This window comes from Mastigoproctus giganteus, chromosome 8 (assembly GCF_048544385.1).
Source record: "Mastigoproctus giganteus isolate SK-2022 chromosome 8, ASM4854438v1, whole genome shotgun sequence".
Lineage (NCBI taxonomy): Eukaryota > Metazoa > Arthropoda > Arachnida > Uropygi > Thelyphonidae > Mastigoproctus > Mastigoproctus giganteus.
In genome coordinates, this window is record NC_143582.1 from 10,877,224 (window position 1) to 10,894,870 (window position 17,647).

A 17,647-nucleotide genomic window follows, 5' to 3' on the forward strand; every position below is an offset into this window, starting at 1 on the left:
TCTATGTCATTATGCCATTGCTCAGAAATACGCCCTGCCATTACAGAATAAATAAAAAGCTTATTTTACTCAGTGACTTTTATTTTAGCAATAAACACTCACTAATACTAACTACTGGCAGTAATTAATTCTTTGAAGTTAATAATAAATGTATAATTTCACATTAGTGTAATAATTGTTTACAGTCAAACCTCTGAAATCCAACAACCTTGAGTATTAGTTCTCAGATAATATGCAAGGATTAGGGACCTCATCCTTCCTGGACCTTGGTAAATAAATTGTACCCTTGTCAAAGAATTGGAGAGATTCAGATCAGAGCTGAATATAACAACTTCAATAGGAATAGCAGTTATACAATAAGAAGGCACCCTACCACTGAATATTCCAAAAGACTGCATTTCTGTAGTTGACTAATTAGAAAACAACCTCAATTAACACGATGAAAATAAGCAAAAATGGTATTATATAAGGAGCGAAGTGAAGAGCGGAAGAGAAGTGCGGAGATTAAAAAAAAAGTTAATTTCTACATTGGCCAGAATGCATTGATGGGCCAAATAACATGAAAATAATATGCAACTAAAATACATGGATGCATATTTTATTATTACTACTATTTTTTTTTTTTTTATTTGCACATTTGGCTATTTGATGTATGCTGATCAACAAAATTTATACCTGCCCACAGAAGACAACATTCTTCACATCTTACTCGTTATATAACACCAGCTTGCTTATTTCCAGTGTTTCTTCAGGCCTTCTACCACTTCATATTAGGCATTTTTTTGTAATAGCTTTTTTGCTGAGGATTGCATAAAGCACCTATTGATCCTTTGCCATTAGTGCAGTCAAATTGGGTTTATTATCAAAGTAAATTTCTAGATCAATTCATACTGGTTAAACCTGTTTATTTCATTTATAGCTGCTTTTAGTCTATGCTTTCAGTGTGACCCAGCCATAGGGTTAGGATTTAATGGCATATTAGTGACATAACACATTATTATGCACCAGGACAACCCCTGTCATAGACATGGAGCACTTAAATTACTCACTCCAACATACATTTGATCAGCAAGGTTGGTGAATGATCCTACAATTCTTGAATGAATAGTGGTAGCTAAAAGATTGAGTAGGGCTTACATCTTTTTGACATGTGCATACCAAATTTTAACCTGATATATGCTAGTCAAGCAGAAAGCTGCTTTGATTGACCACATGCCATTCACATTTTAGCATTAGCAGAGCATATGATGTAAGAAAGCAAGCTTATACAGCATCAGCCAAAAAAAAAAAAAAAAAACCTTCCCATTTCACCCATCCGGTCGCTCGAAATGTTTGTCTAGTTCAGCCTTAAATTTATTTAAGCTATCAACTTCTACAACAGATGGAAGTCTGCAACTACCCGCTGGCTAAAGGTACATTTCTGCACATCAATTCTACAACTGTCTTTCCTCAATTTGAATCTATGCCCCCTCAGGTTCTTAATCTGAGCAAGTGGAAGTATCCCATCAGCATTGAGCCTGTTCAAACCATTCAAGGCTTATACACCTCGATCAGATCACCTCACAGGTGCCTAGTCTCCAGATGCTGCAACTGTTTGTCATAAACTCAGATCAATGGCTGACCACTAAAGAAATTGTAGGAAGGTCTCATTCATTCAGTTTGTATTAGGCTAAATACAAACCAGAGAATAAGGTCTAAAGCTTCCAACAGAAAGCATCATCACCAAAGCTTAAAAAGCAGTCAAAATAACCTTCACATATGAAGGTCATGTTGACTCTTTTTTTTTTTTTTTTTTGTTTTTTTAATAGGAGATTAGTATTATCAGAATTCTTTCTGGAAGGTGACACTGTTATTGCAGCCTACTATCACGCTATTTTAAAATGGTTGAGAGATGCAACCCACCATATGCAACTTGAAAAATAATAAAATAGTTGGCTCATTCACTATGACAAGGCTCCACATCACTTGCCATCTGGCAATTTTTGACCAACAAAAACGTTACCGTTGTGCTAATTAACTGAGTTAATTAATATTCCCTTCCCCATGTCTCCGAACACTAAATGTTGTGGTCATCATGTCATATAAACACTTGATTGTAATTTTTATAAAAAAGAAATTTAACAAACAATGCCCTAAATCACATATCACTTGCCATTTGGCAATTTTCACTGAAAAAAACATTACCATCATGCTGGATCGAGCTTATTTTCCTGATTTGGCACTTTTTCTGCTGGCTTTTCCTACAACAGTTTCATCTCAGAATTGAATACCACAAGATTGAGTCAATCTGGATTGGAAAGGGTAGAAACATTTTTGGGCTTTCTTCTCACTATGATTGAATTAATCACCTCCGGTGAACGTTACTTGACAAAAAATATCCAGTTTTTTTTTCTGTCAAATTGGAAGAAAAGGTTCTAAAAGCAGGGTGGCAAATGTGTTAAAACAGGACAAGAAAGGAAAATGATCTGAGTCAATTTAAAAAATCCAATCTAATCAAACGTAATGCATCACCAAAAAAGAATAAACAAAGGGCACAAAAATATTTTGATCAGTGGTTGGCATAATGGAACGAGTGTATAGTTGCAAGAGAATATTTTATTCAGATCCTGAAGGTTGATGAAGGCACTTCCAAAATAGTACCACTTAAGATAGTACTATTTTAGAAGTGCCAGATGAATAAAACACTGAGTTACAACAAGTAAAAATGTATTTTTATTACTGCATGATAAATTTTAAGTCTGCTGCCCATTACAATACTTCACTGTAAGAGGACAGATAACTGCAAACAGATTTAGATAAGCTTTTTGTTTTGTCATTTTTACAGTTTAAGTGAAATTTTACACAATAATTTGTAGTGTTATCACATTTATAAAAGCTATTAAATCTCAATTGGATTAAAAGAAAACTGTACAGAAAACCTCATCCAATTGTTTTCAATTTGTACACCTGGTTACAGATCACTTCTATATTACTGATATCAAGGTTGTACCTTGGTAATCTTAAAGATATTGACTACCTCGTCCCAGCCACAATCTGCCACCTAAAAAAAAATACAAAAACTTATAAAATATGTGCAAGAATAAAATACAATTTTCAATTTAACAAGGAAACAGTATAATACAAAGAAGTGGTGGGCAAATGTATCAACATTTTCCCACCACTTCTTTGTAGCTTATTTAAATCTGGCACTAGTGTTTGTGGTGCCTGAGGCAAAACCTTGTAATGACACCTAATTCATATCGTATCTTAACATGCATACATATGCAGTAGCGCATCTAGCAATGCCTATTTTAGGCGGCACCTGTGGAAAGTGCCTCACTTGCGCACCTCTAGCACCAGGCCTGATTATGCTTATAAATTACAGCAGTTGTTCTCAATCACTAGCCTGCAGTCTAGTGTCAATCAGTGATTTCTTACAGAAGAAAGAAATTAAGGAACAAAATATTGTGTGCCATTAGATTTCAAAGCAGCAGGTAAAAACTGCACATTTACCATTAGAATTTTACAGGTCAGCAAGACTGAAAGTCTAAGCAAAAATGACCTATAGGAAGATAATCTTCTCCCATCCACTAGATAACATTTCTCCCATCCAGAGATAACATTTCCTACACTGTATAAAGTACCTCTGAAGTTGAACAGGTATACATACAGCACATTAAAGTATAGTCATTGTTATAGGTTTGTATAACTAAAAAAATGGCTAAAGTATAGTCTGTTGTAGTTTATTTAAATCAGGCAGCTTCCTAGCCTTTTTATTTTCATGCCTTTATGAAGTGGTGCCAGAATCCTAAAGTTGCGAATGTCAGTTATAGGTCTTGAGTTCTCTTTCTATTGACTTTTGGACCATCAATCTTACTGCAGAGGTAACTGAGGAGAGTATTAACCACCCTCTTCGGGGTTTGCTGATCCCTTGTGTAAGTGTTGTGTTCACTGGAACACATTTTGATTCTGTATCAGCCTTTTTTTATCAGCTACAGTTGACTTTGAAAGGTTCAAATGGAATGAGCAACAACATGAAGAGAAAATTACTAACATTGCATCAAACCTTGAAATTCAAAGTGCCACACTGTATCTATAATAGCTATGAGCTCATATAACTGACATCTGTAGTGCTTCTTTACTAATTTTATATCTGTTTCTATTTGAATATTGTCTATGATTTTTTTTTTTAATATTCAATATGAATAGTACTTGGGAATGAATTCAATAACATTTAAACATACCTGATCAGGAACATGGAGACTGAAATCCAAACCATAAACAAATTCTCGATGGTGCTGAAGAGTATCTACAGGATGTGGGTTGTCCCAATTCCAAACCCTAAGTCAAGAAATAATAATTATCATTAGTTATGTAAAGATTCATTAAAGCAGTTGCTTGTATATGAAAAATATATAACAAAAATAAAAATCATTTATGCAATTCATTGGTTTGAGAGTACAAAATGTCTAATAAAAAGTGTCATTTATCCTCATCAATACCACCTACAACAATTTAACACATTAACCACTGTGAGCCAGACACAAGTCATGTCTCAGTTTTTCAGTTTGACAGGCCTCAAGACCCATGTGCAGTTTATTCGTTCAAGCTATGTGAGACAGAAGTCGCTTCTCATATGGACATTTAAAACAGGTGGTTGGGAGAACCTAAATATAATTTTATCTTGAAGTTATGTGAAACCATTTAATAGGCTGTTTAATTAAATACCTCTTAATGTTTATTTAGTGCCACTAGGTACAGTAGGCTTTCAGAATAACGGCACCTTCACGGATTCAAGGTGCCATTATTTTGATTTTTCTGTTATCTAGAAAGTTTTATTTTTAATATATTTAATGCAGAAAGAATGAGGCTAAATAAGAAATAGAGATATTAAGAATGTAATTTTATTAACTGGACATAAAATACATAAACATGTTGATGATCCAATGTTATATTCTGCGATTAATATACTCCTGCTTACGTCCCATTCTATTTTCTTTATTATATCGTTTGTCAGTGCGGGTAGCACAGTGGTATCGTCACCGTTCTCCTCACAGTGGGTGCAAAAGGCCCAGGTTCAAATTCCATCAATGACATCGGCTTTTTGCACTCTATGGCTGAGTTAGTCGGTCTCAAGGTCCCCTGCGATAACTGTGGTTTTTTATCCAGCACAACAGGCAAATCGACCAGAGAACATGCACAATTTACACACACACACAATACACATGGGCATATGAATTAACTTTTGAATTAACTAATAGTTTGGATAAAAGAAGAACAACTAATAGTTGTTCTTTTTTTCTTCTCTGTATAAGGTTTATTAACTTTAGGAACCATACTGAGGGGTTTTTAATTTAAAATAAATGTAAAACAGTAATATAATCCATGATATCAGTACAGAATTCACTTTCAAAATGGTGAACATAAACAAATACAGTAATCACGACTTGCTGTTTTTTCTTTTCGGCACTGCAAGATATCTGTGCTGTACGTAAACATCCAATCTCGATGTGCCATTAGCTCGAATATTCCGTTATTTAGGGTGCCGTTATTTCGACAGTCTACTGTAACATGAAAGTCGGATATGCTACAAACCAGAAGATTGTGAAGAGGATGACAAGAGCTTCTACATACAGATTGAATGGACAAACAAGTGTGAATATCTTATTATGGGTGATTTCAATTTGCCTTTATTGAATGGAGTAAGCAAGAGTGACACTCACAATGGGACAAAATTTTTAAATAAACTAAATGATTATTATTTGCCTCAGCAAGTTAAGGAAAATACTAAAAGTAAGATTTTAGACCTGATTATTACACACTAGCCAGATAAAATTATAAGATTCACAGTAGAGAAATCATTAGCAGGAAGTGATCATGCAGTCCTCAGTTGGAAGATGAAAAAAAGGTTGCTAACAGTAAAGGCATGGGATTTAATTTCAGGAAAGGGAACTAGTTTAAGATGTTACATGGCCTCTATGAACTGGATAGAGGAGAACCAGACAACAGAGGGAGGAATGGAGGATATATACATTAGAATTATGTAAGATCTTTAAAGCAATAGTCACAAAAGCCATGAATATATATATATCATTAAGAAAATATAGCAAGAGAAGGATTACAAGAAAGATGAACAGAGTGGGCTATTGAAATAGAGCAGAAAAAGAGGTGAGTTACAAGTAATGGAATGTACTGAAGCCTATAGCAACTACAAGTTCATGTAGTTGCTACATCTCTTATATGAAATGAAGTTGTTTTTTAAAGATTTTATCAATTTAAATATTTTAATACATGGTTCAGAAGCGGAGATACACTTGTCAGAAACTAGGGTCTGATTACTGCTTAAAAAAAAGGGAACACTCCCTCATATTCAGATTCAAAAGTTGATGAAACTGAATCAAGTGAAATAAATTGATATAGAGGGCATTAGCACATTAAAGGAAAGAAAAATAATAATGAGTTTTTTATAAAAATTTTAACAATATTTTTTATAAATATTTTATAATTTTTTTTTTTTAAATTTTGATTTATTTTTTAAAATAATTTCACTTTAATACTGAGAAATCAAGTCCAAGCAAGAACCACTTAATATCTAAAAGCATTTATGCATAAAGTTTTCATATTTAAAAAAATTAAATTCCAAAAAAAAAATCTTCAGAGCCTGCTACTAGCAGAAACAGCCCTTGAGGCCACATATTTTAGCTAAATACTGAGAAATCAAGTCCAAGCAAGAACCACTTAATATCTAAAAGCATTTATGCATAAAGTTTTCATATTTAAAAAAATTAAATTCCAAAAAAAAAATTTTCAGAGCCTGCTACTAGCAGAAACAGCCCTTGAGGCCACATATATTGAGCAAACAAACTACAGAATCAGTTAATGCAAGTAAACATTATCATCATAAATGGAAAATATTTATAGTCCAAGGTTCAATGGGTGTTTGAAAATCTTATGGTTGTGTGTGTAGGGGTGGCAGAATTTGTAGTTTTGCCTCTGCTTGGAGAAAAAACAATAAAAAATGTAGAGCAGGGAGTGTACAAAGCTAGATAAACAAATTCATTTGGATCAAAAGGGAGAAATTAGCTAAAAGATAACATTAACTGTTTATAACCGTTTTTAAGTCTAGTTTAACTCATGCAGCTGAGAGCTGGGTAAGCAATAAAGAACTGACAAAAAAAGAAAATCTTCAGAAATGAGAGTTTTAAGAAAAATAAATGGAACAGATGGAAAGAGTGGCAAGATCACATTACAAGTGACGAAATAGCTAAAAATCTTGAGTAATCAAATATATAATCAAAAGTAAGTAAAGCAAACTTAAAATAGTATGGTCATGTAAAAAGGATGGAAGTGGGAGGTTAGCTACACAGATATTTGAAGCAAAAATGAATAGTAACAGGATAAGAGGTACACCACGAATAAGATGGCTCAATGGCACCAAACAAACACTAGAAGAAAGAGGAATTACTTTGGCTAGGGCTAAAAATCTAACTAGAAATAAGACAACATGGAGGAAAAGTGAAAATGGAAAGTTGAGAGTACAGGAGGACTGATTGTACTACTATCACAGCGATCTTTACAATCATTGAATTTAATATATTTAGTTGATAATTCTGATGTACTTTTGTTCTTACAGATTTCTCTTCTTCATAGCAACTCATTCTAATTCTGCCAAAACTATTTTATGGTTACTGAACATTACATATGATTCAAATCTGTCTTCATTTTTGCAGTACCTATATTAACAGCCTCCGCTCTACAGTTTCCTTCTGAATGTCAGCATTGTCTAGTGCTATAATGGAAATTCTCTATTGTTTTCAACATGAACTTTGTTTCAATTTCTATTACTATATTTGAAATTCTATATATTACTTTAGCATCTCCACATAGACTCTGTACTAAAACAAGTTCTCAAAAAAAAACTTGGTTTTGTGTGAGGTGCTTAAAGCACCTCACAGATAAAATTAATCTAAAAATTCAAAATTAAAGCAGATGATAATATATTTCTGCACAATTCTAATATTATAACTTTAGATTATTATTAAATATGAAGTTATTAAATGAGGAAAACCCAAGAGCATTACGTGAGGATGGAGAGACAAATGAAAGAGTAGTGGAAGGCAAGAAGTGGAAAGCGCACTCAGAAAAATGAAGAGAGGAAAGCAGTAGGTGTTGATCAGATACCAGTAGAGGTATGGAGAAGTCTGAGCGAAGAAGGGATCGATATCCTATGGGACTTTAGGGAAAAACTGTGACAACAGGAGAGGATGATGTGCAGGAATGCAGGAACTACAGGGAAATAAAGTTAATGTCTCATTCGATGAAGATCTGGGAAAGAATTGTGGAAGGAAGGATACGGCAGGAGACGGAAATAGGAGAGGAACAGTTTGGTTTCATGCCGGGAAGAGGAACAATAAATGCGGTCTTTACTTTAAGGCAGGCGATGGAAAGATACAGGGAGATGCAAGTAGAGTTGCACGTGGTGTTCATAGACCTGGAAAAAGCATATGAGAGTGCCCAGACAAGAGGTATGGAGATGCACGAGGGAGAAGGGTGCATGAGAAAAGTACGTAAGGCTTGTGAAGGAAATGTACGAGGGAGCGGTGACTCAGGTTAAGAGTAGTGTAGGTATGACTGAGGGGTTCTCTGTAGAAGTTGGACTGCACCAGGGATCAGCTCTCAGCCCATATCTGTTTGATCTGGTAATGGATGTGTTGGTGAGAGAAGTGAAGAGTAGAGCACTATGGAATATGCGGTTCGCAGATGATATTGTACTGCGCAAACCATCCCAAGGAAAGGTAGAGAAGAAATTGGAGGAATGGAGGAAACCGTTGGAAGAGAGAGGATAAGTAGAACAAAGACAGAATATATGGTATTGAATGGAGAAGATGAGAGTTCTATAAAACTACAGGAGGAAAAGCTACCATAAGTATCTGGGATCAAACGTTGAGAGGGATGGAGGATTGAGTGCAGAAATACAGCATAGAGTGCAATGTGGATGGTTGAACTGGAGAAAGATGAGTGGGGTGCTGTGTGACAAGAAAGTAAATTGTAGAATGAAGAGAAGAGTGTATAAAACTGTGGTTAGACCCACATTGATGTACGGTGCTGAGACATAGGAGATTACAAGGGCCCAGGAGAAGAAGATGGAAGTGGTGGAGATGAGGATGCTAAGATGGATGTGTGGTGTGACGAGGAAGGACAGGATAAGAAATGACTACATCAGAGGTACGGTTAAGGTTGGGTCTCTGAGTAAAAAAATGCAGGAATCTAGGTTGAGGTGGCTTGGACATGTGGAATGAAGAAGTGAGGAGTATGTGGGGAAGAGGTGTGGAAAGTTGGAGGTGATAGGGAAGAGGGGGGGAGACCTAAGCTGAGATGGAAGGACAGAATGGCAGAGGATTTAAAAGAGAAAGGATGGAGGAGAGAGGAAGCCCAGGATAGGAAGGAATGGAGGAAAAGAATTAAGGACGGAAATGCCGACCCCATATAAACGTGGGAAGAAAGCGAAGATAAAGAAGATTATTATTAAATATATTTCAGTAACAACACAAATGTTAACTTACCTAGTTGTGAGATCATATGACACTGACAGAAGAAGTGACTCCCTATGTGGAGAAAACTAAAAAAATAAAAAATAATAAAAATCTGTTAATTTCAAAAAATATATTTACACTCTCTAAATTTAAAATTTCATGTATACTATACAGAAACAACCGAAAATAGTATAATAATTGCCGAGATATATATTACATCACAATTAGTGTAGATTTCCTTCGATAATTTAAAGAATAATCTTCCCAAACTAATTTTTCAGATACTAGAATAAAATTGCAATCCTAATAAACTAAAAATTTTAAATAAACAAAGGCAACTGTGAATTGTAAAGCAGAACATTAATTAAAATACTCCAAATTATGGTAATGGCAGCACTCATGTTTCTGTTATGTAAATAAACCATTTCACAGTAAAAGAGGGAAACCAACATCTACTAGTAGAGAAGACAGGGCATCATCAAGTAACCAATTTTTGGTATTACTGAAATAAATTTTATGTGGCATGCAACAAAGTGACAAGTTTCATGGCAAATATTTTCATAAAGTGTTTCCTAATATTTCATTCTTCACAATGTGTGCAACTAACCTCAGCAGGGAAGCCTTTCCTTCAAGTATAATCATATTTGAATAAATGTATAATGTTCTTGCTGATGAAAATCAAAAGGAGAAATGACACTGGAAAAGTCATTAAGAGTGATGTCATATCATCACTTATGCTTGCAGATTTTGGTTTTGTGGTTATCTACATAGTGGAGTATTGTACATGCTAATTGCTTTCTTTACAATTTAATGTGCAGTGTAATAAAATGTCACAATATACTCTTTTAAAAGAAAGAACAGAAATAATTGAATTAAACAGTAGAGAGTGAAAACTGATGCATATTTTAGTATAATACACCACTACACCAGATGTGGAAGATGACTATAAATGACAAATATATGATTATGCATGAATTTAAGACAAAAAACAGAAGTCAACTTACATACCAGAACACAAAATATAATTCAGCAATGACAATATACTCACTTCCATAGAGTCATTGACTAAGTATTAGTAGACTATTATCCTATAAATTTAATAGTCCAAAACACAGAAAAGGAAATAAGCATGCAGGAGCTGCAGTTTAATAAAGAATCCAGCTTCCTAACTTACTGTCAATCCATGACTCCTTTTATAATTCCATAAAAAGTTATGTTATTTGGTTTTTATTTGGTTTTTAGGAGCATTAGCAACTAAGGCCATATTGCTCTGGGATATGCGGTGGTCATTCCCTGACCTTTCTGCTTCCTCCGTATTTGGTGGTGACGGACTCGAACCCCGGTCTAATCAAGAAGCATGTGCTACGCACTGCTGCTCCTTCCCACCCGGCTACGGAGGCGCCCATAAAAAGTTATGGATTGAGACAACGGTGCAGTGAGAGGGACATATGCTTGTCCAATCTTTGCAATTATAGTGAAGAACACCTAAAAGGATAGCCCAGCAGGAAATCACTTCAACTGAAATACTTAAAACTGATAACTGACTTCCTGCATAGATGGAATTCCTAAAAGTTCTTGAAATTCAAAAATAATTGTTTTTAAAAAAGTACGTTACACAATTTAAGCAAGTAAGCACATAATTATAGACTCACCTTCACTTTACGAACAGCATAAGTATGGCCTATAAATTGAAAAACAGGACCTTTAGGATGGCGCAAGTCCCACCCTCGGATCATCCCTTCAGTTCCTCCAGTTGCAATAATATTCTGAAATAAACAATAATTATAAATATACATAAAAACACAAAGAGTAGTAAGCACTACAAAAAGTTATTATAATCCATTAATAAAAGCAAAGCATTTAATTATGTAAAAATTCATACATCAAATTTTGGCAGTGATTGTCCACTATGTGGCATCACAAGCCACAATATAATTAATGAAAATTAATGAAAACCAATGAAAAGTGACAATAAGCAATCAATATGAAATAAATGATGCAAAAAATACAGAAATAAAACATTTTTTGCAGAAAATACTTTTTTCTGATTGGGTTTGTGATATTTGAAAATTAATCAAATTCACTTATTTGTTACTTTTATCAGCAAATTTTTATTTAACAATTTAGTCAATTTTTATTAGTTAAGTTTAATTGAAAAATTTTCCAGTGAGCTGAATACTGCATGATATTTCATAACAGTATGCATTCAGTGAAATGCCAATATAACAAATCTATGCATGCAACCAAAATATATTTATTTCAATGAAATTTCATTATGCTGAAATACAATAAAAAATGCCAGAATGACAGTTAACATATTACAAAATGATTACAATGAATTACATTTTCATGCAATTTTATATTTCTAATGAAAAATTTTTAAAAATTTATCTTTTTTATGCTTGTTATTTTCAACAAAATAAAATTAAAAAATTTTTAAAAGCTTTATTACAGATTTTAAACTTATTAAAGTTTCAAAACTGCTGGTAAAAAGAAAAATATCATTACTACGAAACTAGTCTTTTCCATTTTCAAATTAATAAAACTGTAACAAGTGCAACCATCAGATTATACTATGTAAACAACAGTACTTTACATAAAACTGTAAACAAACATAATTTCAATGCTGGCACCTCATCTACCAACATATTTCCCTAACATGCAACTGTATGTAAACAAAAGCCACTAATCTTAAAGTGGCAATTAACTGCCTAATTAATAAATCACTGCAGTACTGCCAGATGACAAAGAGCAAAGATCAATATACTGTTTAAGGATTTTCTTTTTATGAATTTCATTATAATGGTTATATTTTCTGGAGCAGAATAAATTTTTCTAGAACTAAATTGGTATTCTTGTTAAAATGAAATATTAATGAAGGCAGGGAAACAGCAGAAATTTCATTATTCTGAACAATTCATTACTCTGGCATTCATTATACAACATATCTCCACAGCACAGACACATGTCACAAATCAATCAACAGCCATATTGTTTGTTTGTTTGGTTTTTAGGAGCATTAGCAACTAAGGCCATATTGCTCCGGGAATATGCGGTGGTCATTCCCTTGACCTTTCCGCATCCTCCGTATTTGGTGGTGATGGGCTCGAACTCCGGTCTAATCAAGAAGCGTGTGCTACGCACTGCTGCTCCTTCCCACCTGGCTACGGAGACGCCAACAGCCATATTATTAGTTATAGAAGTTTAATTCATCTTATGGTACTCTGCTGCTATAGTTTTGCTTCTGGGTCTGAAAACCAATGAAACCTACATTACCTAGCCAGTGTCCTTCCTAATGTGCTCTGTTAAATGTCCATGAATTATTGACAATTACTAACCCAGTCGATATGGTCTATCAACTTTCCATTCGCTATTTTCTTTCATGCCACCTATTTCCTGTTAAATCATTGTCTTTATCCAAATTAAATCCTTTACTTTAATGCATGTTTGATATCATCAATCCACATCACATTCCTCTAGGTGGACTGCCTTTAGCCCTATTACCATTAATATTTGTTTAAAACATCAAAAATCTCTATAGTTTACGCTCTTTCCTTGTCCTTTTTACACAACCACACAACCTTAACTTTGCTTTACTTATCTTTGACTGAATGCTCTTTATCCAAAGATTTTTTTTTTTTTTTATTTCCTCAGTTTCAATATGATCTTTCAACTGTTTCCATCTGTCAGTTCCATTTATATTTCTTAAAAATCTCATTTCTGAAATTCAAATTTTGAGCAATTCCTTTAATTTCTTCCTTATCTCTCAGATCCACATGTTAAAACTGGCTTAAAATCAGTGTTATTAATAGCTAATAATTCTGTCTTTGGCTCCCTACATGTCCTGTGGTCAGGGAATGACCACCGCATAGAAGGAAGAGGATGAATCAGATTGGTCCACTTGATATCGATGGGTCAACTGTTGATGATTCTGCTCAGGTAGCTAACAAACTAAATGAATATTTTGCATCGACATTCACACATGAGGAGTTATTCAGCGAGGGGAATGCCAGAGGTGTATTCAACTCTGGCAGTAAGCTAGAGAATCTTGTAATAACTGAGAGTAAAGTGGAGGAGAAATTGTTGAAGATAAACACAAGAAAGGCACCTGGGGTGGATGGGATCTATCCAGTTATATTAAAGGAGGCAGCAAAGGAAGTAAGCAAACCCTTAGCCATAATTATGAGAGCTTCTTTGGACTCAGGGGAGGTACCCATGGACTGGAGATGTGCAAATGTGACCCCAATTCACAAAGGAGGATCAAAGGCTGACACAAGTAATTATAGACGTGTGAGTTTAACTTCTGTTCCCGGAAAATTAATGGAGGCACTGGTTAGAGAAGCACCGCAGGATCATCTAGACAAGACTTCAGTTATAGCTCGGACACAGCATGGTTTTGTTAAGGGGAAGTCTTGCCTGACCAATTTGATCGGATACTATGATGCAGTCACAAAAGACTGGATGCAGGGAATAACTTTGATATTATATACTTGGATCTTAGAAAGGCTTTTGATACTGTTGCACATGGAAGACTGCTGCACAAATTGGAGTAGTGTGGCATTGGAGGCAAATTGCTGTTATGGATAAAGGGGTGGTTGAGGGGGAGAAGACAGAGTGGTAATCAATGGACACTGCTCATCGTGGACTAATGTTATTAGTGGAGTCCCTCAGGGTTCAGTACTGGGTCCATTATTGTTTTCTGTATTTATAAATGATATTGATGATGGTATATCATGATGATGGTATATCAAGCTTAATGTCCAAGTTTGCAGACGATATGAAGGTTGGCAGGGTTGTCAACACTATGCTACTGCAACAGGATCTGGAAAGGTTGAGCAGATGGGCTGAGTGGTGGCAAATGAAGTTTGACATTGATAAATGTAAAGTACTACATATGGGAAACAGCAACCCCAGAGCAACGTATCAACTCTGTGGTACTACACTGACAGTGGTAGAGAATGAAAAGGACCTGGGGGTGGTTGTGCAGGTAGATATGAAGTTCTCTGAGCAGTGCAGACGGGCTGCAAGAGTAGCTCATGGTGTATTGTCAATGATATATAGGAATTTTTCTAGCAGGGATAAGGAGGTGATTATTCCCTTGTATAAGGCAATAGTCAGACCACACCTAGCGTACTGTATACAGGCCTGGAGGCCTCATTTCAGGAAGGATGTAGAGATGCTGGAACGAGTACAGAGAAAGGCAACAAGATTGGTGAATGGAACAAAGGGGTGCTCTTATGAAGAAAGGCTTAAGTTTTGCAAATTACAGTGTCTGGAGATTAGGCACCAGCGAGGTGATCTGATAGAGGTGTATAAAGCCTTGAATGGTTTTAGCATGCTCAATGCTGATGGGATTCTTCCTCTTGCTCAGAATAATCACCTGAGAGGGAATAAATTCAAATTGAGGAAAGACAGATGTAGGATAGAGGTGCGGAAATTTGCCTTTAGCCAGCGGGTGGTTGGTTGGTGGAACAGACTTCCATCCCTTGTCGTAGAAGTTGATAGCCTAAATAAGTTTAAGGCTCAGCTGGACAGGTATTTCGAACGAAGAGAGGGGTGAAGTGGTTATTTTTTATTTATTTATTTATTTTTATTTTATTTTTTTATTTTTTTTTTTATTTTTATTTTTATTTTTTGGCTGATGCTGCATAAGCTTGCTTTCTTGCATCAAATGCCTCTACTAATGCTAATACCATGGAAATCTGTCCCTTAGATTTCTACACTGAGTAGCAACTCAGTAAAATCTCACTCAGATGCCATTTTTAACATTGAAATCTACTTGCAAGTCTCATGACCTTTCCTGGTGATACAAAGCACATGACACAAAGATATCTGCATATATTTATGTTGGTGAGCATAAACATTTTTAGCAACAGTACATATAGGGCATACAAATTTTTAACATATTTGTACCTGATTATATTTACACCAGTCACAACTTAGGACTTCTGCACCATGTGCTGGAATTGACATTACAGGATGGTCTGGTATCTTTGAATTCCAAATTTTAAGTGTACCATCAGCTACAACAAAAAAAAAAAAATAAATAACATCATTATTATTTATTTTTATCATTATTGGTTAAAAATTTTAATGCATTAAAAATACTTCTAAAATTTCTCCCTGTACGATCAGGGAGCTCCAGATGGAACTCCCTGATCATACAGGGAGTACTATGATGGTATTATGAATCCATGAAATCAATAATATCTATATAACAATAATTTTTTTTTTTTTTTTTTTTTTTTTATGAGAACCCCAAACACGAGAGGTATTATAACCTATAGTACTTAGTACCGTGCTTGGGTTGGAGGTTGAGAAGACGAAAGAAGATATTTGTTGATATTGGACTTGAACTTCTGTAGATTGTAATTTTCAGGAAATATGTATGAAGGAAGGTTGTTCCAGAAAACGGCAGTTGAATGAATAAATGAGGAAGATGAAAAGTTGGTTCTGTGGGTTTGAAGTTGGACAGTAAATGGATGTTGGCTGGTGGCGGCACGTGTTCGGACTGTTTTGAAAGAGAGAGCGGGAATTATAGAAGCCAATTCAGAAGAACAGTGCCCATGGAAGTATCTGTAGAAGAGGCATGCAGCAGAAACAGTGCGTCTATGAGACAGCGAGTGGAGAGACTCTGTTAGAGATGAATCATTAATTAACCTAACTGCCCTCTTCTGAATGGAATCAAGAAGCCTGAGAGAGGTTTTGGGGGCACCACCCCAGATGTGGGAACAATATTCCATGGCAGGGCGGATTTGCGATTTATACAGAGTGAGCAGCTGTTTGGGAGAAAAGTAACGCCGAGAGCGAAAGAGAAAACCAAGTTTTTTAGATGCAGAGGAAACAATATTTGTAATGTGCTTGTGCCAAGAGAGATTAGGTCAGGGTAATCCCCAAAAGAGATATATCATTTTGCCTAGAAATCGGAATGTCACTAAAGATAAGCATAGGAGCAGAAGAATCCTTTTTGCGAGATATAAGACAAGATTGAGTTTTAGAAGGGTTGAAATCAACTAAGTTGTCTTTGCCCCACTGGAGAATTACCTGAAGATCGGCATTTAAGGAATTGGCAGCAGATTTTCGAGAACTTGAAGCTGATTGAGCTGGACAAGGTTTCTCAAAATGGAAAGTTGAATGCAATGTGCTATCATCGGCAAAACTATGGATAGGATTTCCAGTCAATGGAAGAAGGTCATTGATATACAAGAGGAAAAGAGTGGGGGAAAGAACTGAACCTTGGGGGACACCGGCATTAGTGGAGAAGTTAGAAGACAGAGAGCCATCTACCATCACCCTCAGTGAGCGATCAGAGAGAAAACTGGATAACCAATTACTAAAAACAGTTGGCAAACCATAAGATAGAAGCTTGTTTAGAAGACCTTTATGCCAAACACGATCAAAAGCCTTTGAGATGTCAAGAGCAACTACTTGTGTTTCACCGAACCTTTCCATTGAATTAGTCCATAAATGGGTAACATAAGCCAGAATATCACCAGTGGATCGACACTGATGGAATCCATACTGGCGATCGTTGATCAGACGGAAGGTTTCTAGGTAGTTTAAGAGTTGGCGGTTAATTGATTTCTCCATTCCTTTAGAAAGAGTAGAAGTAATTGCAATGGGACGATAATTGAATGGGAGGGATTTGTCACCCTTTTTAGGAACTGGCTGGATATGAGCAAATTTCCAAGCAGAAGGAAAAACACCTTTGGAATAAGAAAGTGAAAAAAGGCGGCAAAGAATAGGAGTAAGTTCAGGAGCACAGGTTTTGAGAACAAGTGGAGAAATACCATCAGGACCTGGAGCTTTCTTAGCATCAAGATTCATCAAAATCCTTCTGATATCCTTTTGACGGAAGACCACAGGAGGCATTGAATGGAGCGTGTTAGGAATGGTGGGAGGTGTTTTACCAAGATCATTAATACATGAGCTCAAAGAAAAATGGGATGCTAGCAGGTCAGCTTTATCCTTGGCTGAAGTGACAACAGAACCATCTGGTTTGGACAGAGGTGGGAGCAGAGATGGGCAAAAGTTGCGGCCAATAGCTTTGGCAAGAGACCAGAATGCTCGGCTACCATTAGGGCAAGAAGCAAGTTTTCTACTCTTAGCCTGTTCAAACTCTAGTTTGGACTGAT

At 35.5% G+C, this 17,647-nt stretch overlaps 1 protein-coding gene across 1 annotated transcript in view; it reads right to left on the reverse strand.

Annotated features, from left to right (window-relative positions):
- Positions 1–2,898: 2,898 nt before the first annotated feature.
- Positions 2,899–17,647, reverse strand: part of Pex7 (peroxisomal biogenesis factor 7) — a 51,878-nt gene continuing 37,129 nt past the window's right edge. The window contains exons 6-10 of the mRNA XM_090378983.1: positions 15,426–15,535; positions 11,165–11,278; positions 9,543–9,598; positions 4,224–4,320; positions 2,899–3,040 (exon numbers count right to left, since the gene is read on the reverse strand). Of these exons, the coding sequence (XP_090235109.1) occupies positions 2,978–3,040; positions 4,224–4,320; positions 9,543–9,598; positions 11,165–11,278; positions 15,426–15,535 (440 nt within the window). The 3' untranslated portion in view covers positions 2,899–2,977. The remainder of the gene's footprint in view (positions 3,041–4,223; positions 4,321–9,542; positions 9,599–11,164; positions 11,279–15,425; positions 15,536–17,647) is intronic.